Here is a 25,298-nt window from a genome sequence, read left to right on the forward strand (position 1 = left end):
CTGTAAAAGTTTGGGGGAGGGGGAAGGGTTGGGGTGAGGGCTGGGATGTGTCCAGGCTATTGTAAGAATACCTACTATGTGCAGGCTCAAGCTGGTTCAACACTATGCTCTTCCTTCCCTGCTGGGGTCCTAGAAGGGAGCCCCTCAGGAGCCCTCCTTTGCAGATGTACAAGTTAACAATAGCTTGGCAAGTGAAAGACAATGACCCAGGGACCCCCCTCCCCATCCCGGCAGAACCTGGGCCCACACCCAGGGCTCTGCTTCCAACATCTGCTCCAAAGCAGATGTTGTACCCCCCAGATAGAGTACCTCTCCCTTCTTGACCCGCCTTTCCCAAAGACCAAACGGAGCTCCAGGAGGCAGCCACATCTCCCCAAGACCAGGAACTAACCCCCACCCAGGACCAGCTCTCATAACTTCTCTTCCAAGGTGGGAGGTGGCAGCACCAGGCAGCGGGCACCAGCTCCTGTTCTAATTATCTAATTTACATTTAGTTTTCCTCACCAATGTGATGCAATGTATTAATGTTTTACCTTACAACATCCGTCCATGGCTGAGAGCACGTTCGTACACCTCAGGGGCTATGCTGCTCTTTGGGGGACCTTGGGCACAGATCAAGGGGACTCTAGCTGGCCTGGCATGCTCCAAGATTCAGCAGCCAGTGTGGTGGTTCCTGGTACTGGGATAGCTCAGGAGCAAACTCACCAGCATTTTTTCAGAGCATGCCCCTTCCCTGCCAACCTCCAGAAAGGATGACAACTTAGCCAGACACACCAATACCTTATTGAAACCTGGTACCCATCCCTCTAGACAGATACAGATGAACACCTGCTTCACACGCAGAAAAAAAGACCCCAAAACACAGGCCAGCAAAGGGAACAGCTGGTTTCGTACACTCAGATGGGTGACTCGGGGGCCAGCACCTGGGGTCCCCATCCTCTACCTATAAGCACCAGGATCCCACATGAACAGTGGTTCATGTCTTGGCTGCTCTGCTTCCAATCCAGCTCCCTGCTAGTGGCCTAGGAAAGTAGCAGAGGATGGCCAAAAGCCTTGGGACCCATGTGGGAGATCCTGAGGTTGCTGGCTTCAGATCAGCAGCTCAGCTCTGGTTACTGTGGCCATTTGGGGAGTGAACCAGTGGATGAAGATCTTTATCTCCTTTCTTTCACACTCAGGTGTAGGAAGCAGGAGCAAGAAGCGGGTCCTGTGGTTCTCAAAGTGCCCATGGAAGTGGGTGGCTAGGCAGGTGGGCACTCAGCAACCAGGACCCTGAGGGTCTGGCTCCCAGGCTTCACAGTGCCCAGGGGCTGTGACTTCCAGGGCGAGCTTCTCCTGGCACTCCAGGAGGACTTCATTGCCTCCCGCCCCAGTCTCAGGTGATGCTGGAGCAGCTACACAGAGATGATTATTCCAGTTTCTAAGAACAGGAAAGCTACAGTGAATTCCTGAGCCCAGGAACACAGATGGGGCCAGGGGAAATGGACAGGGTGGACAGTCACCTTGGCCTCAACTCCAGGCAGTGTCAACTCTTCAGCTAGCCTTGGGTAGGGTTGCGCAGACAGGCAGCTGGACACTCAGCCTAGCCTTGCCCAAGCCCATGTAGATGAGCCACAGGGATGTATCTGCTATACCTCTGCCAGGTGCATGGTGCCAACACTCTTCTGAGCCTCAGCCACACCCTGGGTGGCAGCACAGGTCTCAGGGGTGGGAGCTGGAGACTCTTCATGAACTATGGCATGGGTAAGCAGCACTTTAGCATTTGGTCGAGGCTGTGTGTGTGTGTGTGTGTGTGTGTGTGTGTGTGTGTGTGTGTGTGTGAATGTCTGCTGGGAGAGGGAAGGCGGTGGACAGGGTTTTCGGGGAGCTGCTGCCACCGCCTCCCTGGTATTTTTAGCCTAGAGAATGAGCTGAGCTCAGGGCTCTGAGCTCCCATCAGCTGTGAGAAAAATATAAAGGTACCTACCTCCCCTCCCTGCAGCCACCAGCCTGGAGTCGGGTTAGGCAGGTGGGCCTGGGGAGGGGGCAGGGACCTCAGGGCTTGGGGGCAGTCAGGCCTTGACCTTGGGTACTTCAGCCTACCCTCATCTGAGTCATCTTTCCACTTTCAGGGGTTGGGGTGCATTACCGCCCAGCCAAGGACAGCCTGGTGCTTCCATCTGCCCCCAGCTCCCCTCAGCATCCCCGTGAGGAGCTTTGGCCAGCTCTTGCCTGTGCCAGGTCAGAGCCACATGGTTCCCATGACAACGGATGACAGCAACGCAGGCTGCTGGCCCACAGGGTCAGGGGTGAGGGGGGTATGGGTGGAAAAGCAGAAGAGGGGAGGGGGCATAACAGGTGTGGGGGAAGGGCTAGAATGACATCCCCCCATAAACTGCAGCCTCTTCCCAGGTCTGAAATCCCAAGGAGAGAACTAAAGCTGTGGCTGATTGATGCCAGGAGGTCCCACCATGGCACTAATTGGGACAGCAGAACTCTGGAAGGGCTGGCTGTGTTTTTGGTCCTGTGACTGGAAAACCATCTGGGGGAGGGCTGGATGGCAGGCTCAGCCCCTGCCTCCCAGGCCAGGCTCTGCTGCTTCTCAGGTTCTTGGGGGCACAGGTGACCTCCTACCTCCACTGAAGCCCTCTAGTTCATCTGGTCGTTCTTTTGTTTAAGATTTATTTATTTGTTTACTTGAAAGGCAGAGCAACACAGAGAGGGACAGACAACCTTTCTTCTGTCGGATGACTCCCCAAGTGGCTGCTATAGCTAGGACTGGATCAGGCTGAAGCCAGGAACCAGGACCCAGGGACTCTATCCAAGGCTCCAATATGGGTAACAGAGACCCAAATATGTGGACCATCGTCCATTTGGTGCTTTCCCAAGAGCATTAGCAGAGTGTTGGATGGGAAGCAGAGCAACTGGGGACTCAAATCAGCTCTCCCATAGGAAAGGGTCAGCTTGACCTGTGGCATCATAATGCCAGCCCTCAGCTTGGCCATTTTGTCAGGTGGAGCCTCCAGGCTGTCATGAGTGGCAGGCAGCCGACCTCCTGTTGTGCCCAAGCCTCACTTGCTGAAGTGGAAAATGCTTTTGCTCCCCTGGGAGAACGGGTGACAGGGATCCCAGCCTTTGGAAGGTTCTCTGTCTTAACCCCACAAGCCTGGGGAGGAATTAGGCAATTGCCTCACATACTCAGGTAGACTCAAGATTTTAATATCAATTTCAGTCCCTCCAAAGAGCTGTCCACATGCCAGAACCATCAGGGGCTGCCACAATCCCCAAGATGAAACACACTCACTCATTCTGGATCTTGGCGTCTGGGCTCCCTCCATGTGGTCTCCTCACTGTCCCAGGAAGTCTCCTAGGTAAGCAAGAGGCAGCATCACATAGCAAGGCAAGCTCTACTCACACCTCCTCTAAGAAGCCCCCTTGGGCTCTCCCAGCTCCCTCCTCCTCCCCTCCTCAGTATCTCTGGGAGGTAATGGTGTCCTTTGCTGCTGAGGACATCTTTGTGATTGTCAAGTAGGCACCTGTCCCTGGACTGCCTTGTCTTATGACCCCCTCTTGGAGGTCCCCTCTAAGCAGTTGCCACCTCCCTATACAAACACAGCAAGTCCAAAGACATCATTAACCCCCACAACCAGTGAAGCAAGGTATGGGGGCTGACAGCCAGAAGTAGGTAGGCCAGCCAGGGTTCTAGCTTTTCCTCCCCACTTGCCCCATCACCCCCTTCCTAGCCCAGGGCTGATGAGCCAGACCAGGAGCTAGGGAAGGGAAGGAATCTGCAAGGAGGCCCCTGAGCCCCTAAGAACACTGTGAGGGGAGGAAACAGACAGAAGGGAGCTGTGTCTCAGCTCCCATAAGCCTCCCATGAGTTGAACCCAGAGCCATGGGGGCTGGGCTGGGGGAGGCAGAACATGCCCCTGACACGGGACCGGACACCCCTGCTGTGGACAGGGGTCAAGCACCAGGTGCCCTCGTGATGAGACCGCTGCAGGGTGATTAATCTTGTGAGGTCTGCGCGTCAGCCCCTCCACCCCCCATCCCCAGTCGCCCATGGCCAACCCTGCCCGCGCTGCCCCGGGAGTTAATCTCCGCTCAGGGGACTTCTCAGAGGCTTGTCACTGCTGCATTAATTCTGAGGCCAAGGGAGGCAGGAAGGAGGGGACACAGGGGTGGGGGTGGGCAGGCTTCTTGAGAAGGTTTTCTGATTAGTAGCTGGCAAAGAGGAGTATCAAAAGAGGGTGCCTGAGTCCCCTTCAGGGCCCAGCCCTGGATGAGGGGTGTGGGCCTGTGCATACTACCCCCAAGCTCCTAGCTTCAGGGCCCTTATATCCCTGGCCTCTGTAGCCATTGGTGTCCATCAGCTGAGCCCCAAATGCAGTTTGCAGTTTTGACAGCAGATGTCTCTGCTATTATGATTTATCAAAATGCTTAAGGTAAATAATGCACACATACTGATAGGGACAGAAGGGGTTAAATGGGGTGAGCGGGCTTTGTGGGCCTCAGCCCTCCACCCAACCCGCTCAAAGTCTGACTCTAGCATGGTCCCAGGGAAACACAGGCCAGGGTGACACCAAGCTTCTCCAGCCGCCAGCCCTGGCCCAACTCCCTGCTCCTCCCCCTGTCCCCCAACCATGCTGGTCCAGGGAAGGCGAAGAGCCAGGCTGCCAGGGGCTGCACCTGCCTTGCTGGGCACTCCCGTCAAGCCTAGGAGGTGGCAACTTGGGGGAGGTGGCCAGGCCAGCCTCACACCTCAGCCACGTTTCCATGGCTTCACTGCGTTGTGCTGGCTCCTGAGGCGCCATCACCTTATCAACAACACTGGGACTGCCCTTGGCCTCACCCTGGCAGCCACTCCCCAACCCTCCTCCCCCGCCAAATCTCCAGTGGCTGCCTGTGATCTCCACTGCTGCAGAGCACAGTTCAGTACCCGTGGAGGGTGCCCCCTTCTGGGCAGGCCTCTGAGCCAGGGGCACCTTCCGGGAGGTGGAAGGGGCAGGCCCTGTGGACTCTGGCTGTGCCTCCTGTCTGTCCCACAATACCTAGGCTGCTCCCCCTCCCGCCAGGCTGCACACAGCACTCTTGGTTAGCTGACCTTTCTGAGCTTGAGAATACTCAGTGCTTAAAGGGCTTTACTGGGTGGGGAAAAAAGAAGCAACAGGAGAGAAGTTGAAGGCAGGAAGCTGACCCCACCTGGGTGTGACCACAGCCTGCACAGGGTGTCTGGGAGGGGCTCCTCCCATGCGCTGACTTCCGAAAGCAGAGGCACCTGTGTGGCCTTGCACGCTGCTACACTTCTCTGAGACTCAACTTTCTCATCTATGAACTGGGGATGACTGAGCAGCTCCTCCTGGAGTGCTCAGTGCCCACTGCATGAGTGCAGCACACAGGCCACAGGCCGTCCACCTGGGCAGCAGGAAGAGCTCATTGAGGCCTCTGCCCATAGGGTACAGAAGTGTTGGGGCATCTATGTGGGCAGCACAGAAAGCAGCAGACCAGGATGGTGAAGCTCCCAGCTGGTGGTTCTCCTTTACCAGGTGTCTGTGCTGCCGTGACTGCCTGGAGTCCTACAGCTTGTTGAAGTCACCCAAAGCCATGATGGGTGAGGCATGGGGACATGTGACCCAGCCTTGGTGAGGTCGTGGGGGAAGTAATCAGGAAGGCACCTGAAGAGGTACGAAGGGGGAGGAAGGTGTCCCTAGGAGGGAACAAAAACCATCAGAGGAGACGTAGGGAGGCCCCACCTGCAGCTGTAAGCACCCAGGCCTGGAGCAGGGCTGGCTCAGCTCCCTTGGGCTCACCCCATCTTCACGCCCTGCTGCCTGGAATCTGAGGCAGTCCTTGTTCAGTGGCAGGAGGGGAATTCAAGGCTGCCGGGAGATGGCAGGTCGACAAGCGGAGAGAGATGAAAGTGTCCATTCTGGCAGCCTGACCGGCAGCCTCAGGAGACCTGCTGTGCCCCCACCATCCTCCCAACCGTTGCCCGCTCAACATGGCAGGAAGGGCGAGAGGTATACCTCTATGTGACCTTGGGGGACAGCTGGGCCTCTCTGGGCCCCAGCTCCCTTTCTGTAGGACAGAGGTCTCCATCCGGACCATGCTGGGGGCTGCCTGGAGCTCTTCAGTGCTTGCTGCTGGCCCTGGGCGGTGTAGTGACTTCTAGACACCTCTCTCTGGCACCTGGGAGCTGACTGCAGCTCAAACCTAGTGACTGTCACCACCTCCTTTGTTGTCGCATCAGCCTAGGCTATGCTGGGGAATGTAGGCTGGAGCCTCAAACCAGGGTCTGCATTCCTGCCCAGGGCCAGCAGGCTCATGTCTCTTTTGGAGAGGCTGTGAGTCTTGCCACGAACTGGGATGACCTTGCTGCTTCACAAATCACTCTGTGGAGCACCGTTCTTTATGACCTGTGGCTGTGCTGCCCTCCATTCTTGGGGACAAAGGCCAGGGCCCTAGGCTAAAAGGCCACCCAACACAGCTGGATAGTGAGGGGAATCTGGGTACTCATTAGTGGACCTACCACCATTGGAGTCTCACCCTTGGACAAGTCACATCCTCTGTCCCTGAGTTTATTTAAGTAAAATGGGTGCTCCTGTCCTGAAGCTTCCCAGAGCCAAAAAAGTGACATTATTTGACAAGCTGCAACTGTCCCCTCCTCAGAATGAGGGCTCCGACTAGCCCTGAGTCAATGGGACCTGCCCCTGATGGACCAGCTCCCAGTCCATGGTCTCCCTGCAACAGCCACAGGAGCTGTCCCCTTTCTGCCTTCCTGCACTACAATCTAAGAGCAAGCTTACATCAGAGAGCTTAGTGGCCCAGCCCAGTGTCCGAGTCAGGGCATGGGGACAGAGGCCCTGGTCCAGGCAAGGGATCAGGGCAGCTAGAGACTAGGTCAGGCCAGGCGTGACTGCTGTGGGGGAGGGGGCGCCTGGCAGGCACTAGGCAGGCCCAGGCAGAGGCAGGCCTTTGGCGGTCGTGAAGAACAAAGAGGCTGGGGTTGCCAGGATATTCTGCGGAGCTGAAGCCCGCAGTGACGGGGCTGGGAGAGGGGCCACAGCGGCCGTGGGAACTGCTACTGCTGCCCCCATGCCAGATTCCTCATCCAGATCAGGTCTTGGGGCCAAGCTGGGAGTCAGGGGCTGCCAGAGGCCCCGCTCACCACCCAGTGTTGCACAGCTGTCAGGCAGAGCCCCAAGACAGTTGGTGGTAATGACACACATGGCAAGGGTGGCAGCACCACCACCAAGGACCACAGGCACCCAAGACACATGGTACATGTGGTTACCACACACCCGGGGGGATCAAGTAGAGAGCACAGGGCTACGGTCCTGTCACAGTGCCCTGGTCACCCCACACATAGCATACTCACCTACAATTGGCCCCAGTGGCAGTCTCAGGGTTTGTCAAGTGCCACAGATACAATGTTCCATACTCAGGGTTGTCACAGGGTCATGCTATCAGTGTTGCATAGTTGAGGTCACACATATAAAATCATCCAGCATCACAGGATCATACGTGGAGTGTCAGAACACCCCAAAGTGTGGCCAGTGACATCATCCACTAAGCCAAAGCCGCATGAATTTTCCTGCCTTTTTCTCTCTCTCACACACACACATACACACAGAGCCGAGGACTCATGCAGGGCTCACTAAGCACTTGGACTTTCTGTAGCCCAATGTAGGAGTGTGGCTGGCCTCTTGAATCCCCGCTCCACCACTCCAGACAAGCTGTGAATGCCAATCACCCAGGAGGGAATGCAGGACACACTCGGGGTCTTGGCCAGCTGAAGACTCACACACCACTAGGGAGCCATCTCTGTGCACACCTGATCAAACGGGAGAGCTGCAGGTAGAGCTGAGGTGCAGAACTTCGGACACAGAGACCCAGACCCCCCTCGGAGAGAGGGCCAGATATGGAGGCAGATGGAGACCAGGGGACAGGGAGAGATCATGTGGAGGAGTGAGGACTGTGAGCCAGAGACCAGAATGGGGCCCCCTCTGTGGAGGCAGGGAGAAGTGAGGGCTTCCCAGTCTGGGAAGACAGCTTGGTAGGTGACAATCCCTATTGTTCCATTTTCCAGATGAGGTGAGAGTCACCCTCACGCAGACACACTAGTCCCGTAACGCCCGCCGAGCACCAGGGCAGAGGCTGAAGGCCTGGGGGCATCTCAGTCTTAGGGGTGGTACAGGAAGCATGGCTGGCTGAGGGATAGCATACCAAAGGTACAGGCCGGCTGAGTCACAGCACCCCCCTTCTTGGGGCTGGCACCAGAGCCATCCACCCCATACCTGTAGGCGTGCCAGGGAGGGCCGGCCCAGGGCCATCTGCAGCTTGCCTGCTGCCAGCCTAGCGGGGGGGTGGGCAGAGGCCTGCAGCCCTAGTGCCCCCTGCTGGCTGGGCTCCCAGCCCCCCCAGGACCCTTCGGCCTCCTTGGGGCTCAGGAGGTGCTGCAGCTTGCCTGGTGAGGGGGTGGGGCAAGGTGCCCCACAGCTGCCAACACTTCCCCCTACTCCCTGCTGGACACCCCCCTCCGCCAGAGCCGCCTGGAGAGATCACAGGCAGCTACATGAAAGGGAATTTTTCCCAAGCAGAGATGGAGTTGAAAGCTGCCTCCCACCGCCCCCGCCCGCCCCCGCTGGGCCAGGCCAGGCTGCCGGCCCTGCGCTCCAAGGGAGCTTGTGACACCCGGGAAAGGGTTGGGGGGTCAGCTGCTCCCCCGCTCCAGCCGCCCGCTCAGCTTTCTCCTCAGAAACAATGACAGAGGCAGCCTACCTCCCCCGCCCCACTGCCCACTCGGCTCCCGATGCCTCCGCCCTCCTCTCTCAGGTCCCCCACTCACCTGAAGCTGGGCCCACCGGGGTCAGGAAGTCCTTCCTCAAGTGCAGCCTCCTTCCCAGGCAGGCTTAGAGCTGCCATGTAAGGGGGATACTCCCCTCTCTCCCTACCCCTCATGGACGGGCCTCGTCCTTTAGGCTGACCTGGGTAGCCGGAAGGGAGGGACACACACCTACCTCTCCTTCCGAGTCAGGCCGCCCGGGATTCTACCACTTCCGGGTCAGGCCGCCCTGGCCTCCACACGTGGCCTTCTGTGTGGCAATTTCTGCAGACACCTGGCCTCTTAGATTCCAGACGACCTTGTACCCATAAGCTGTCTGGGGGTGAGGACAATCAAGGCCAAGGACCCCTCTTCGCCTGAGAAGACTCTGTACACAGGGCAGGAGTGTCTGTACACACCTCGGGGATGGGGGGGAGCCAGAAGTATGGGGGTGGGGTGGGGACCAGAACTCTCCCAGGCAGGTCAGGGGAAAAGTTAAATGCCCACACCTGCTGCTGATTGCCACTCATCAGGCCCCAGAAGCTAGGCTCGCCCCATTTGTGGACCTGGAAGTCTTCTCAAGAATACCCGACCCAATCCTGGCCACTCCCAAAGTCCTTGGGTCCCACTCCCCCAGAGTGTTCCTAGAAGACCCCTACCCAGCCAGGGCGCCCCCCCACCCTCCCGCCACCCAAACCAGGTCAAGCCAGCCCCCTTGAACCGGACAGCAAAAAGCCAGCACTGCTTCGTGACACAAACATGCATTCGTTTTATTCACAAAACAGCCTGGTTTCCTAAAACAATACAAACAGCATGTTCATCAGCAGGAAGCTGGCCATGAGCAGGGGGGCCCCTGGGCACCCACCCCCACGGGCAGGGGGCCACGCCAAGAAGCCCTTTCTTCTGCCGCCATCAGCAAGGCCAGATTTAAAAAAAAAATTTTTTTTTTTGTTTTCTATAAGGGAAGTAGCCAGGATCAGAAGTAAGAGACACAGGCTTCCCCCAATCTCAAGGCATAAATGCACAGGATTCAGTTTTCCGAAATCATCACTGCGGCAGTGGGAGGAGGGGGGTCCCATTCTGGGCACTGCAGGCGCAGCACAGCTGGCGGCCTGGGCCATGGGGGGGAGGGGACAGGGGGCACGCACCCTCCCCCTGCTGCTCACCCCCTTGCCGGGCCTGAGAGCGTCACGCAGTGCCATCGGCCATGGACCTCTTTAGGAACGTGAGTGGAGTCTCCAGGCAAGCTATGCACTATTTCATGGTCGGAAAGAATCAAAGGAAGTTTAAATGAGGGTGGAGTTAAACTGTGCTAAATTACAGTAGTGCTTATTAGTAACTAGATTTCAAAAGGTTACAGAAAATGTACATTCTCTACACAAAAAACGGCATCTCCTGCACAGACAACATCGACAGCGACACAGGAAGGAAACTGATTGTCCATTCTTTGCCCAGGAAGTCTCGGTATTTTATAGATTCATCTTTACCTCTTTTTTGTTGTTGTTGTTTGTTGTTCTTCTGAAAAAAGCAGTTAATTGTTTTTCTTTTTCGTTTTTAGACTAGGGACGTGGAGATGTTAAAACGACAACAAAAAAATATATATATAAAAACAGGAATGAAATCTGTGAGAGAATATTTTTGGTTCTAAAGACGGGTGCGTCCGTTTGTCTTCGCCCGAATCCCTTGCCGGAGAGCACACGAACAGTGACATTGCACGCAGAGGGCAGCTTTGGGGTCCCGCCGCCGTCACTGAAACCACCGGAAGGCGGCTCCCGTCGGAAGCATCACCTTCTGGCGAGGGAGGGAAGGGGGCAGGAGACAAAAACAAGGAGAGAGTTCAGTCAGGGTCCGGGTGGGTCTGCTGCCAAGGTGCTCCCCCGTGGACCGTCGTGCCTGGAGTCAGAGCAGCCACCCTGCAGGGGGCCAGAGCCGGCAGCCTGCAGCTGCTGGGCGCTGGTGCCAGGAGCCCTCCTTCCCGCTGGGAGCACCCGTGTGAGTCTCTGGATCACACTACGCGGGTGAGACGTGCAGGGTGCAGTGTGTGGAGGTGGGGCAGAGCAGGGGCAGGGCAGTATTTGGATATGTACTAGGCAGGTGTGCCTCTCCGCACTGGACCAAAGGGACATTTCGTGTGCACATGCGAAAGCGAATGCAGGAAGTCTGGGGGGCTGGCCAGCCTGAGGTACCATCGATGTTTTTCCCAGCCGCTTTGGACAGCTGTGTGAAACCCACTTGCAGAGGGGCAGGGCTGGGGACAGAAGGGCAGGCTGAGAAAGATGGTTTGTGCCAGCAAGGCTGCCAAAGAACAGCTCCACATCAAGGGTGGAAAGGAGTTAAATGGGAGCCTCTATGCCTAGGGCCATCCCCTAACACCAGGTCTTGGCACATGGCAGCCAGTGCTGCAGGAGCTTGGACCAAAGGCTGGACTCTCATAGGGAGACAAGTACAGGGCTGGTTGACCCTCCAGGCCAACAGCTCTGTGAGAAAGCTTGGGTGTGGGTGCCAGAAGTGTGGGGGTTGTAGGATAAATGCCTTAAAATGGCATGAATCAAGGGGATTCTCAGAACTTGGGTCGGGGGTGGGCATGGGGTAGTGAACTGAGATGGTGGTGTTGCCAACTACAGCCTGGTGGTGGTGGGGTCTCAGGTCGTGACTTTGACTGTGAAGCAGTGAACTTGCGTCTCAAAGGTAGATCCCCAGACCCCGGGGGGTGCTGGCTGGGCATTCTGGAGCAACTGATCCAGATAGGTCAGGAAGGGGATGGGGCAGGGGCTGAGGGTTAGGTTTGGACTGCCAGACAGACGCAAGAGCCCGCACACCTCCCGCTAAGGCGCCGTTACCTCCAGAGCAGCGGAAGGCTTCTTTTTGAGTTCCTCACATTTTCTGAATTTGCAAATCTGATGGCCAGTCTTTCGGTTCCTACAACTGCTACACTGCTCGCAGTTGATGCGCCGCCGGCAGGGCGCACACATCCCGCAGCGTTTCCGCTTCTTCTTGCCCGAGCTGATGGCTGAGGCCAGCTCACCCTGCATGGGGTACTCGGCCAGGCCAGCCATGTGCAGCGCGCTCTCGGCCAGGAATACGCCAGCCGGGGTCATGATGAAGAGGCCCGGGTTGATGGGGAAAGCACCCAGGTAGGGGAAGTCGGACTGGCCATTGAGGGCATCGGCACCCGCCACGGCCTCCATATCAGGCAGGCCAGCGCCTGCCTCACTCATGAGTGGCAGGTGCTCCTGTACCACACGCTTCAGCATCTCCGTGGACTGCGCAAACTGCTGCAGCGTCAGCTGTCCCTCGGCAGCCAGCTCCGTGGCCCGCTCGGCCTTGCTCAACAGGCTGGCCACAGCACCACTTTTGTGCTTTGAGGTAGGGTTGCTTTTGTCCAGCGCCATGGCTGCTGCCAGGTCGTGCCCATTGGCTAACAGGGAGGCGGCAGCAGCAGCTGCAGCGGCCTTGTCTGCAGACTCCCCGCCAATCATGCTGCTGCCTCCGCTGCCGAAGGAAGAGTAGTGGGAGAGCGGGCGCGAGCGGCGCAGGCTCTTGTTGAGGGGTTCACTGATGATGCCGCTCTTGTTCCGGCGCTCGGGGGGTGGGGCATCATCTGCCACGGAAGTTGGGGTGGCCGTGGCCGTGGGTGCGCTCTTCTCTGCTGCTCCTGCCTTTAAGCCACTGTTGCTGCCACCGCTACTGGTGGTGCTGCTGCTGCTGGTGGTATTACTGTTGCTGCCATTGTTGCTGCTGCCGCCGGCGGCATCCTGGGAGCCACTGCCCAGGCTTGACATGGTGGGGCCGAGGCCCAGACCCCGGTGCCCAGGGAGCCTGCCAACTGCTGGGGTTCACAGATGAGCACCAGCCCCTGCCACCTGCAAGCGAGACGCCTGCTGGGCCTCACTGCTCAGGGCAGCACATGGCAGGTGTCCACGGGGAAGTGTCTTCACTCTGTTGGGGAAAAAAGAACATGGGTCAGAGTGGTGCACACACCTCCCCCCTTTACCCTAACTCTTCCTCTGCTCCCCCTGCCCACCCCACCCGGCCTGCCTCAGTGTTAGCTCAGCGAGTTTTCAGGGTCCTGCCCCAATTGAGATGCATGAAAGTCCTAGGAAGCAGTGGCTGGTAATCCTCAATTTTACAGAGACCTCAGCAATAACTGCAAGCTCGACCCAGTCGACCCAGCCCCCCCCCCCCCATCTGTCCAGGGACGGTCTAGGAACATCCAGTGCTCTACTTCAGATCCAGCTCCTTGCTAATGCACCTGGGAAAGCAGAGAAGGATTGGCTTGAGTATGCTTGGGCTCCTGCACCCACGTGGGAGGCCCAGAAGCTTCTGGCTTCAGATCGGCCCAGCTCCAGTCATTGCAGTCATGTGAGGAGTGAACCAGAGGATAGACAATCTTTCTCCTTCTATCTCTGTAACCATTCCTTTCCAATAAAAATAAATAAATATGTAAAGGCAGAGAGCCAAAGGCCTGGGAAGCTGCTCCTGGAGCCTCAGCTGGAGATTTTCAAGCCTGTGTGCCTTAGCATTCTTGTCTACCTTGACTCCTAAAGTGCAGACACAATCAACACAGAGCCCCTTGCCTCTGTTCCCAGGGGTGGGGAAAGGTTGAGGCCCCAAAAGCCCCCAAAGTAAAGCCTGGTTTGGTCCTTATGAGAAGCTGGGTAGTCTGGGACTAGGCAAACAGGTGTGACTTGCAAGGGAATGAAAGCTGACAGAAGCCTGTCCTGAGAGCTCCTGCCTGGGACAGGCCTTAAGCAGCCAGCTGCTGGTCCTTGTCAGTCCTGGTTCTTGGGCATCCCTTCCTTGTCTGCTGTGGCCCAGCACCCTCCAGGAGGGAGGGAAAGAAGGCAGACTGGCCATGAGCAGCTAGTGGCAACGGGGACAGAGTGGCATTGGGGGAAGAAGAGGGGTGTACACATCTGGCAGATGCTATCCTGCCCTGGGCTTAAGGGTGACAAACTGCATCTCTGTCCCCAGTTAACCCCACCAGCGTCAGGACAGATCCTGTGCCAGAATATCACTTACGTCTACCTCTTGGCCCTGCAATGACTGCTTGGGAATGGCCCCATGGACTGAGAGCGCGGACAGGTAGGTGGTGCTGGGCCAAGGGGCGATATCCACCACACACACCCAGCATGGGCATTGGAGGCCCGAGGTATCAGACAAGATGAAGGGGGACTACCTCTGGCCAGGAGGAGTCATGCTCTGTCCTACTGTGTGCACGCCAAGCTTGGGCTGGCTTCTCGGCCAACTGTCCTTGGAGACTTATAACCCCCTGCAGGTACCAGTATTCTTGGCCAAGTGTGAGGACCAGGGCTTGTGAGAGTAGGGCCAGAAACTTAATTCCTGCCTGTAGCAGCTCCACTGCCCAGCCTCTGGACCAAAACCCAGCAGCCCCAGACGAAGGGCGGCAGGTGCTGGGTGGGGAGCACTGTGCGCCCCAGTGTGTGCGTCCCCTGCCTCTGCAGCCTGCTGGCTGGTGCAGAAATCGATGGCTGCATTAACGCTGCTCGTGCTCTGCTCGCTCCCGCCCTCCTCCTGCTCCAGGGTCTAGCTCTGCGTGCGGGGTGGGCAGGTCAATTAGAAGTCAGCTCCCTGTAACACAGGGCTGGCATGTGCGTTGTCTCTGCTTTTGTCTTCAACCTAGTCTTCAAGCAAGTCTCCCTTGGTGGTGACCAAACCTCAGGGTCTCTTTATCCCCGGCCCTCTCTCATCTTCTATTTTTCTGTCCTACCGTGGTGGGGGGACTGCCCCCACCCTCCCAGGCCCTGGGCCATGCTGAGCTTGGGGCCAGAGGACGTGATATGTCACTGAACAGGTGCTGTAGGCAAAAAACTGGTGTGTCAGCCACAAAAAGCTGAAGCTGTGTGTGTGAGAGCGCATGCGTGCATGTGGTATGCTCAGAGAGCCTAGCCCATAGAAGTAAGGCCAACCTCAAATCCAGACACCAACAGACAGTCCTCTAGGCCTGCTCCCCAAACTTGCTCCAAGCCTGCCTGTGCACCTGGCTGATCTCCTGCAGACCTTGGGTAAGGGAGGGAAAGATTCCTTGGTTCCAGTGGACACTGCCTTGGCCCTATTCAAAAGAAGTGGAGAACACCAAGGGGTCGCTCTCCCAGGCCCAACCTCTTAGTGCAGGGCACCCAGCACCCCCCTCCCCAAAGTCTGAACTAGGAAGGGGGCTGGCAGTGCCCAGGCAGCAGGGGAGGGGCTGGGACCGTGTTGAAGCAGAGCGGGAAGGAGCGGGAGGGAAAGCTGGCGGGCAGGCGGGCGCGGCGGGCGCATCCATCATCGGCCCTGCCAGGAACGCATCCAGCCCCCAAAAAGAAATACTGCGCCTGAGGAGGGACAACAAAGGGCCTCGTTTCATCAGCAATGCGGAGCCAGCACCCCGCCGCCCCGCCAGCGCGGCCAGCCCACAAAGGACCCCTTTGTCCGTGCAGGAGCCGGGCGGCCAGGCGCTGGGACCAGAGGCTGACGGGTGGGGACCAGGGGGCAGGGGAACAAGTCATGGGGAGCTGGGGGGGGATACACAGGGGCAGAAGAGGACAGGTGGTGGTTGAGGGTGGGGGTGACAAAGAGAACTCTGAGACAGAGCTTGAAGGTTGGGGTCGGAGCAATGGCAAACGGGAGAGAAGAGGGCAGAGGGTCAGCTTTGAGGAGAGAGGCCCAGGCCCAAGGACATGAGGGTCTGCAAGAGGAGAAACCAGCACCCAGGAGAGAGAGTAAATTGGAGAGCTGGGGCTCGGAACAAGAAAAGGCAACCCAGGCACAGGACAGGGAGATAAGACCCACCCTGTGGGGCCCAAGGCCAAGGGGAAGGCTGGGGAGAGGCCCTATGGGGTTCTTGGCCTCAGGGCTTGACCACATCAGAGAGCTGGAAGAACAGAATGGCCACAGGCTGCCCACTCCAGCCAGCCCCAGCCCTGAGGCACTCAGGTGCCCTAACTCGCCAGCCAGCATTTTCCAACACCCACTGCATCCCAGGCCCTTTGCACAGAGGAGCCACAACCAGCTGCAGAGCACACACAGCCGGTGCCCAGGGCAGGCAGAAGCCGAGCCCAGAGCCCCAGGGCAACTCGCCCTGCTTGGAGCTTTGTTCTCCCGCAGGGACTGACTAGGTGGCTAAGGCAAGGCAACCCAGCTATTAGTCTCACCACCCAAGACTGTTATCATGCCTGTTACCTCTCTGTGGTGTTCAAGGGGTGAGCTGTCACAGACCCTGGGCAGTGCCCCCAACCCTGGGAGCTTGGGGATAATGCCCAGCCAGGAACCAGGAACCTGGAATACTGGACCGGTGACATCATAAGGCCAGCTGACAATGAGGTCACCGGAGGTGGTGGCAGTGCCTTCACTTCACCTTCAGCCTCAGAAGAGCCTTCAACTCACCTTTGACAGAGCCCCTCAGGCGAGATGGTGGGGGCCGTGGGGAGAAAACCAGTGGGTTGGGACTGTGGTGTCAGCTTAACTGCATAGATACCCAGGGAGTTACAGCCAGATGTGCCAGAAGCTGCTTGTACACACCCCCTCATCCCTGACCCCCAAGGCAGCTCCTTGGAACTGGGAGGCAGTGGAGGACACACTGCATTGCAGCAGTGCGTGGGAGTAGGGCTGGGTTCATTCAGCCCACCTACCCAATGTGGCTGGAGAGTTGGGGGGAAATCCAGTGGGGCCCTGAGGGGTTGAGTTCACTACTATGCTGGGAGTGGAGGATGGGGAGATGGGCCCAGAGAGATGCTGCACCTGAAAGGCTTCTTAAGACCTGGGGGATGTGGGTGTGAGGAGTGGCCACAGGGCTGGCAGGTTTCAACTGGGCAGGGCATTGAGGCCAAGGGCAGGGTTTTGGCATAATGGTTTTATGGAGGTATCATTGACATACTATAAAATGCACCCACTTTTAAGTGTGTAACTTGGTGCTTTTCTCTAAGTTTAGAATTGTGTAACCACTACCAAGTGCAGGGTTCCCGCAGAGCAACCTGCAGAGGGAAGGACCTCCAGGAGGAGGAAGAGGAGTTGTTCAGGTGGGTTGGCTTTAGAGTCTCTCATGACCCCTCACTCAAGGCACCCTGGTCTGTCTGTACCCCAACCCCGACCTCTTAGCTCTAGAGGTGGCTGAGCCCTCAGTGAGAGGGGGCTGCCTTTTGATTTTCATGACTCAGCCCAGGGAGTTTCCAGAAGGGGGGAAAAAAAAGCCCGGCACGGCCCCAGGGAGCTACATGTGGGGACATAGATCTTGGAGGGATGCAGCCCCTGCTGGAGCACAGGCATTCCTATTACTGAAGGCCACATAGCCACTGGAACACCCTGGGGTCCCCCAGGACAAACAACACAGAAAGGGGGTGGGGAATGCAGCCATACCTCCCTGCTGCTGCCCTGGGCCTTACAATGTGTTGCTCAGATAGTAGGTGTAACAGTGGCCCCTCTGCAGGAATTCCCAGGGTCAGATGGAAGTGGGGAGCTGCCTATTCTCAAACAGGCACATGGATACCCTGGCAGGAGGTAGGGCATGAGCCAGCTACAGCTCTAGGGAATGAAATGGGGTGACCACTTAACAGGTCAGCTCCCCTGGAAAAGGTCTGTGGGCTGTGATCCCCCACTCCCACACACACGCACAAGTGGGACCAGGAGGATCACAGCTTGCAGGCATGGAGCCCCTCCTAGGTGCCAGCCCCACTCTAAGAAGCCAGCGCCATTTCTGTGTTGGTAGAGCAGGCTACGGAAACAAGATGCCACTACCATCTATTTAGGATCCTGGGGCTCCTGGACTTAAATATTTCCCAAAGTGGCGATGTCTGAGCAGACACCAAACTGGGGCTAGAGTCCGATGACTCAGGGCCTCCCACTGGCCAAGAGGCAGCATGAACAGGAGGGGCAATTCGCCTGTTCAAGAACACCTGGACCGGTCAGCAGAGTACACGTCTGCAGGACTGACCGCAGGGGAGCTGACGGCAGGCCCGAGGTCTCCGTCCCTGGCTCCACCCGGGTGCCTCCCTCCCACTGCTGACTGGGACGGAGCTTTGTGTTAATGAGGCCTCCCGAGTTTGCCGTAGGTTAGATGGTTTTTCCTTCATACCCCAACCTGCAGAGGGAGTCACCATGCTCCCAAGGCTCCCTGGAAAGAGGCACAGAGAACAATACCAGATGCCAACCTTCTCCCTCCCTTCAAACCCTAGGAGGAGGAGCCGAGCAGGGCTGAACAGCTCTGATGGGTGATGGCAAAGCAAGTGGGGAAGCAGGTTAGGAGAGTCAGGTCCTGAGCAAGGTCCCAGGTTGAGCCTGAGCCACCATGACGTGAGGACGGGAGCCTCCAGGTCTTCCCTGCCTGTCTCCCTAGAGGACATGTGGTTAGAGCAGGTATTGCTTTCTGCACACCCACATTTACCTCCTAAATTATCTCTGGGGGCACCAGTTCTAATCACGGCAGCTCCACTTCCCATCCAGCTCCCTGCTTGTGGCCTGGGAAAGCAGTTGAGGATGGCCCAAAGCCTTGGGATCTTGCACCTGTGTGGGAGACCTGGAAGAAGTTCCTGGCTCCTGGCTTCGGATAGGAGCAGCAACGGCTGTAGCAGTCATTTGGGGAGTGGATCATCAGATGGAAGATCTTCCCCTCTGTCTCTCCTCCTCTCTGTATATCTGACTCTGCAATAAAAATAAATCTTAAAAAAAAAATTCTCTCTGATCTTACATCTGTTATTAGCCCCATTTGGCAGATGAAGCAACTGAGACCCACCCAAGAAGGTCAAGTCTCCCAAGGTCCAAGTGGCACCCAGGTTCTGAACTAGGGTCTTCGTGGCTTACAGGCCTGGCTCTCCAACACTTGCACCAGTGCTCAAGGCACACAGACGGACCACGGCTGGGAGATACAGTAGAGTTTTCTCACTCAGCAGTCTGGGGGAATCCTTAGGTTTTCCACAGGCCAAAGTGAGGCGGCGGCGGGGAGGGGGTGGGGGACTTTCTTGCAAGGTTTGAGAAAGCTGCATTAGGGCCATGTTATAAAGACGGCAGCTGTCGCCCAAGCAAAGACCCAGGGAAACTGGGGAAGGGGCTGCGGGTGGGCCGGACTGGCCAGGCAGGACCAGAGCTCCGGGCATTTCGGCAGCCTCCGCAGGAAGCAGATCAGGACGGAAACCGGCTCCTGCCTCCTCCCCCAGAATCCTGTGGGCAGCCCAGCCGGCCTGCACAGAGGCCCTCTTTGTGCCTGCCCTAACCCGCCACCCGCGGCTGGCCCAGGGTTTTGAGTTTCCTGGGGGGGGGGGGGGGGGTTGCAGCCACAGCTAAGCCTCAAGCTACCTCCTCTTGGCAGGGGGCAGTTATAGTGGTACACAGCTGGAGGAGGGAGAGTGGATGGGTCAGGTTCCCCCAGAGACCTTGGGGCCGTGGAGTCTGAAGGCTAACCCACAGCACCATCATATCGTAACTAGTTGGGAAGCTGAAGGTGAGAAGGGGATCCCCAGGTGGAGCTTGAGTCAGTCAGCCCCTGACCCTGCCTCCTATCAGGCCTATCAGGACCACCTGGAACACCCCCAGCCCGGTTCATCCTGGTGTGCCTGAGGCTAGGGGACAGGGTCATCTCTCAGTTAAACTGCCACTTCCCATCATATGGGGGCCTCAAGCTTACTTCCTGGTATTTAGGGTATATTAGGGTACAAGAACCCCCTCAAGCAACCGTCAGGAAATTTTGAGGCCTGGGAGTGAGCTGAGGGTTCCTTGTGTCCATGTGTGGTCAAGGGCGGCACCATGTACAAGTGCATTTGTGTGTGTTTATGTGTGTGCCCAGCTAGCTGCAGGTGTGCCCAGGTGGCTGCATCCTGTCTCAGATGTCACCCGCTGTGGTGCAGGGGCGTGGACATATGCACACAGATGGGGGCACCAGGGCAGGTGCACGTCTCTGTGAGGCCTCCCGGTTTGCGAAGCCAACTGTGGTGCATGCATGAGCGGGTTTTGTCTGTGGGTCTCCTAGCCTGCATGTATCCGCCTGTCTTGGCTCTGCCAGTCCCAGGGTGAGTACGTGTGTACTTGTGAGCTATGTCAGGGCTCAGGGAGGCCTGGGAGTTGAGAGCCTGACCGCCACAGGGTTGTTGCAGATAAAAACTGCTGCCAGGTGCTAGGCCTCTATGGAAACAGGAAGCTGCCCACAGGTGTGGAGGCCCGCGGTGGGGGCTGGGCTCCGCCCAGGTTCACTTTGTCCCTCTGAGAAACCAACTTGGTCGCCTGAGCTGGGAACCCATCCCAGCCAGGAGGGAGGCACCTGTCTCCCGTCTGCCGTTCAAGGTCCAACAGCTCTGGCCAGCGTCTACCCCTCCCGCCTTGGCCAGAGCGTGCAAAAAACTGGAAAACAAAGGCCCCCAGGCCCTCCCTGCAGAGACCTGGAAGGGGTGGGGGGAGAGAGAGGCAGGCGGGAGGCTGAGGGGGAGGGAGGGAGGTGTCGCCGCAGCCCCGGAACACAAAAATAATGAGGCGAGAGGGGCCATGGGGCCGAGCCGGCTGGTTCCGGAGTCGCTATCTGACCTTGACAGATGCCACAGCTGGGCGCCTGGAGAGAGGAGCTGCCGCCACCCGCCGCCACTGCCACACTGGAGAACCCCCACCTCCCCAGGCCAGGGTCGATGGCGGCTGAGGCTCAGGCTGGCCCAGGCCAGAGGCAGTTCCCCCACCAGGAGGGAGTGCGGCGCTCCCCAGGAGGGGGAGTGTGTGTGTGTGGGGAGGGGAGCCAGACCACCAAAGAAAGGGAACAGCAGGGAAGGGGTCTCAGGAGGGTGCCTGGCCGGACTCTCAGGTGTAGCTGTGTGTATGTGTGTGTGTGTGACACACAGAGCCGACCATTGTGTGCACAGCCGAGCCGCGTGTGCTGGAGGAAAGCAACTTGGGTGTGGGGCGTGTGACAGAGACACAAAGATGGTGCTGTGTCCTTGGAGGTCACCTGAGGCTGGAGAGGGGCTCCCATTCCTGACGTGGGTGTGGCCCTGCCCTACCCCTCCATTTCCTTCCAGAGCCACACCTGTCCTGTTGGGGGGGCCTTCAAGGCCTGTCACTTGCAGACAGGTGCCAGAGCCCTTCCTGGCCCACCTGCTCCTGCTGAGGTAGTGTGTGTATTGGGGGAAGGGAGCTCTGAGAGGGGTTCGGGGCTGGGCACTGGGGTGCTCTGGGGAGGGGCTGGGTGTGAGCTGCAGGAGGCCCTGCTGGGCTGGGGGTGGATTAGCAATTCCGAGCACTGGCTGCATAATTAAAAAATCATTACAGCGGGCGGTGGGCAGTGTGTGAGCTCACGCTAGCTCTCCTGCTCAGAGCAGGCAGGGACGGCTGTGGCACTCCCCTCGATCCGCTTCCCTGAGGAAAAATCCCACCTGCTAACGTAATTATGGAAAAACACGAGCACGGAAATTTGGTTTCAGCAAACAACTGTGCCTGCCTGAGTGCCCAGGGCCTTGCCTGGCGCCTCCGCAGGCTTTGGGGGACAGGGCCGGTGGTGGGTCACTGGCCACCAGGGACACAGGACAATGAGGTAAGCTTGGCGGGCTATATACTCTGGCTGCCCCTCTGGTCTCCAGGAAGCTGGGCTTAAAAAATAACGCCGCCAAAATTCCAAATTCAGAACACTAACCAGGCCTGCTAGATTACACATGGGGAAACTGAGGCTGGGGACACGATGTGAGGTCCCTGGGCTGGCGATGAGGCAGAAATTGGATCTTGCGTCACCGACAAAGACCCCAGGCCACCAGAGCACTGAGCCCGATAACCCTCAGAGCCACGCCCCCACAGTAGCGGGCTGCAGGGGCCCCAGTCTCCCGGCTCAGGGACACAGCGTCCCGGTCGCGTCTGGGTTAAGCCCGGCGAGCAGAGCTGGCTCCCGCCCCGAGAAACGCGGCCAGCTCTGGGGCACAGGCCCCAGAAGGGCAAGCACAGCCGCCATCACCTCGGGCCTGGAGCGGGCAGCAGGCGGCGCGGGGAGGGAGCCGGGCCTAATTAGTCGGCCTGGGACCCGGGCGGGCGCCGGGGCGGCCGCCGCCGAAGCTGTGCAGGCACGTCCGCGGCAGGCAGGCCGGGAGGAGGCGGCGAGCGGGCGGCCGGGGAAGGCCTGGGCCGAGGAGGTTCCGCAGGAGCAGGCCTGCGGCCCCTCCTCCTCGGTGCCACCAGGCGCAGCAATTAGAGGCTTTCAAAGTTTGTCCTTAATTGGTTTCATTTTTGCCTCATAAATGATTCATGGCCCCCGGAGGTCTGGGAGGCGGAGGGAGTGGCAGGGGAAATTTGGGGAGGCTTCGCGGGGGTTGGGGGGAGTGCCAGTCCCCTACCTGCGGCCCGGGAGGGGGCGGCAGCCGAGTTCCAGCGGCCCGGGAAGGGGCTGGGGAAGCCTTGGGCAGGTGGGACCCTGTAGCAGAAATAAAAGCCAGGCCTGCAGCTCGGAGCGCCGACTAATTAGGGGCTGCAACTTCTTTTCCACAGACCACAACCCTGCGCTGGCCTGGCCGCAGCAGCTGCAAGGGTGTGTGTGGGGGGGGAGGGGCGGTGCTGCGAGCGTGAATAACAACGACGGTCAAAGAAGAGCTGCAGTAGGAGTAATAATAGCGAGCCCTTTCACTCAGTCCTGGGCTGGGAGCTAGCAATGCTGGCAGCCGGCTCCCACCAAAGACAGGCGGACCCTCCCTCTTTACAGATGAACAAACTGAGCCCCCCCCCCCCCAGAGTGTGAGGCCCACCCTCTGAAGGCGTCAATCGGCCAGAACCCTCCTGCCTATGCTCCTGGAGCTCAGTCTGGCTACACTCCAGCGGGGTCAGGCCAGCAATGTCCCCTCCGCAGGCTAAATGTGACCTTGGCTGGGCCATGTCCTCATGGGCCTGAACTGACCCACCTGTAAGATCACAACACAGGTGCCCTGTGACACCACCTCCCTCCTACCCATACGCTGGGCAGACAGGAGCTGCCAGCCCTGGGACACTGGGACACACACACTCACAGATACATTTCACAGGTGCAGGATCCTGAAGGTTTGCTCAGTGAGTGAACCTTGCAGAGGGCAGTCTCATGGAGGGCTTCCTGGAGGAGGCAAGGTGGGCAGAGGAAGTTGCTGCTCCTCTGATCCCTACCCAGCCTACACAGGATGTTTAGGGTTGAGGGAGACAGTCCATTTAAGCCCAAGACTAGGGACCAGGCCTGGGGAAAAAACAACAGTACAGACCACACAGGTGACATTGCAGGGCAGACCAACACCTCCTCTTGGGTCCTTCAGGTGCTCTGCTCAGCTGAAAGAGGATCAGACTTCCTTCGCGAGTCTGGCTGGCCCCCTCAGACCCCAGAGGTAGCACAGACCCAGCCCACTCCCTGTGCTATGCCAGTGATCATGCTCGCCTTTCCACAGGAGAAAAGCCAGGGGTCACACAGCTTGGGGGAAGGGGGTCCCAGCCCAACACTCTCAAGAGCCTCTATTCTTCACTTCAGCGCCCCAGGATCCTTGAGCTGGCCTAGACCTGAGCCCCCACAACCACATCTGCACAGAGACCACACCAGTGCCCAAACTCCTCCAGAAACTAGCTCTTGCTCCACCTGAGGCTGAAGGGATGGTGATGAGGAAGGTGGGTTAGGATCCTGTGTAGCCCACCTGAGGTGGAGCGGAGGTGGGGGTGGAGGGGAGGACAAGACCGGGACGGTATGAGCCTTTGCATAAGCACTCAGGTGCCACAGATGTTAGGTGTGGTGGCAAAATGAGTGCAGGCAGTGAGGAAACGACTGGCAATGTGTCCTTACGGGACAAAGCCAAGTTGAAGGCCTCTACCAGTCCGACCTGGGAGGGGGCTGCCTGTGGGACTTAAACACCCACCTCTGCCCCTTGCTCAGACATCCTGCAGGTCACCCCTTTATGGCTTCTAGTGCATCATGCGCCCAGTATTGTCTCTCAGGCCCACCTGGGAGCAGGTTTAGTGGTCTAGGCTGCTGAGGGGCACTAGCGACATGGCTCAGAGGACAGCTTGGGGAGCACACAGGCCCTTGGGTCTGCCCACTGGTCCTCACTGTCCAGGCACCTATCCCTGAGCTACTCCAGCCAGGTCACCGGGGTCCGCTGCCCCACCAGCCGACCCAGGAAGCTGTGTGTCTCTAGCGGGTCAGCACTGACGTCAGCAAGACCGGCCGGGCGTGGAGCCTGCCACCTCCGGAACCGCCAATTAATTAACTTTTTCAAATTAATTTCCCAAGCAAAATTCCATAATTACATCTGTCTCCATCAGCCCAAGCTGGGCAGGCAAGAGGACCCCACCATGGGCAGCAAGTGGGTGAGGGCAACCCTGTGAGCCCAGGGACTGGTCAGAGAGGCCACCAGGGTGCTGGCTGACCCCTTCTGCAGGTGACCTGGTGGGGCTGGGAGGAGGCAGCCAACGGCCCAGAGTCCTACCAGCCAGGAGGTGCCAGAGAGCCCCTGCCCAAGGCCTCCTGGGCCTGTCCTGGACCCTGCAACCGCTCCCTTGCAACACCAGTGCCCCCAACCACAGCAGGGCTTGGCATGGCCCGGGAGTGGTGCAGGCAACGTGAGGCTGAGGCGGCCGCGGCTGCGGCGTTCTAATTTCCCAACGGGGCTGAGATTAATTAGCTCCCACACAGGCGTGGAGAGGAGAGGAGAGGAGAGGAGAGGGGGCAGGGGTGGGCAGAGGCAGGCGGGGAGCGGCCTGGCTTCTCCCTGCCGCCCCCCACCCGCCTGCCACCCGGCAGGCAGTCAGGCGGCCTTGAGAGCCTGGGTGCTCTGAAGGTCAGTGGCCAGGCAGGCTGAGCCAGCACACCGGCACCGTCAACTTCCCAGAATCCTCAAGCCCTAGTCTGGGGGTGGTGGGGGCGGGGGACAAGAAGCACAAGGACAGCAGGGAGGGGAGGGACCATCTTCGTCACCTAACCATGTCCAGTCTGTGTGAGGCATTCTGCCCATGCCATCTCGCCTGACCCTGATGGCAGCACCAGCAGATAAGACACTGTGGTTCTCCCATTTCACAGATGAGGGTGCTGAGGCCTGGGGCTGGGTGAGGCAGTAAGGCGTCAAGGTCACCTGAGTTGTAAATGGCCATGATTGAAACCCAGGTGAGCCCTGCCTGCCATCCCCCCTTGGGAACACCAGTGGAAGGCCCCTGCACTTGACTCTGGGTTGGTTCATAGGGAGACATCCAACAAGCAAAGATAGACAGGGAAAACTGAGTCCCGGAGCCGAATGTAACTGGCCCAGTGACCCCAGCCAACTGAGGCTGCTGCTGACTCTGGCAAAGTGGCATGCATCACCAGGGGAGGGGGGTGCCGCAGGCCCATGCACTTAGAAGGAAGTGCCAGCTGGAAGGGACTTTCTCACAGTTCCCTGCTGGGCTCCCCAGAGGGTAGGCAGGCGTCCTGAGGAAGCTGGGGGGCAGGGGAATTGTGGTGTACATAGCTCTGCCCAGGCCCCTCCCAGGCTCCAAGCTCATCAGTGGGGTTCCCCACAAAATGCCTGCAGGGAGATCCCCACAATCCCAAGGGGCATCAACCTGCTCC

The 25,298-nt window shown here is 58.5% G+C and overlaps 1 protein-coding gene across 2 annotated transcripts in view; it reads right to left on the bottom strand.

The window, feature by feature from the left end:
* Positions 1-9,552: 9,552 nt before the first annotated feature.
* Positions 9,553-25,298, bottom strand: part of CXXC5 (CXXC finger protein 5) — a 28,751-nt gene continuing 13,005 nt past the window's right edge. For both annotated transcript variants that reach the window (XM_040976185.1, XM_040976268.1), the window contains exons 2-3: positions 11,644-12,742; positions 9,553-10,594 (exon numbers count right to left, since the gene is read on the bottom strand). In XM_040976185.1, the coding sequence (XP_040832119.1) occupies positions 10,550-10,594; positions 11,644-12,585 (987 nt within the window). In that variant the 5' untranslated portion in view covers positions 12,586-12,742 and the 3' untranslated portion in view covers positions 9,553-10,549. The remainder of the gene's footprint in view (positions 10,595-11,643; positions 12,743-25,298) is intronic.

The sequence above is a fragment of the Ochotona curzoniae genome, unplaced genomic scaffold, assembly GCF_017591425.1.
Source record: "Ochotona curzoniae isolate NIBS_2020 unplaced genomic scaffold, NIBS_Ocur_1.0 contig_1, whole genome shotgun sequence".
NCBI classification, from domain to species: domain Eukaryota; kingdom Metazoa; phylum Chordata; class Mammalia; order Lagomorpha; family Ochotonidae; genus Ochotona; species Ochotona curzoniae.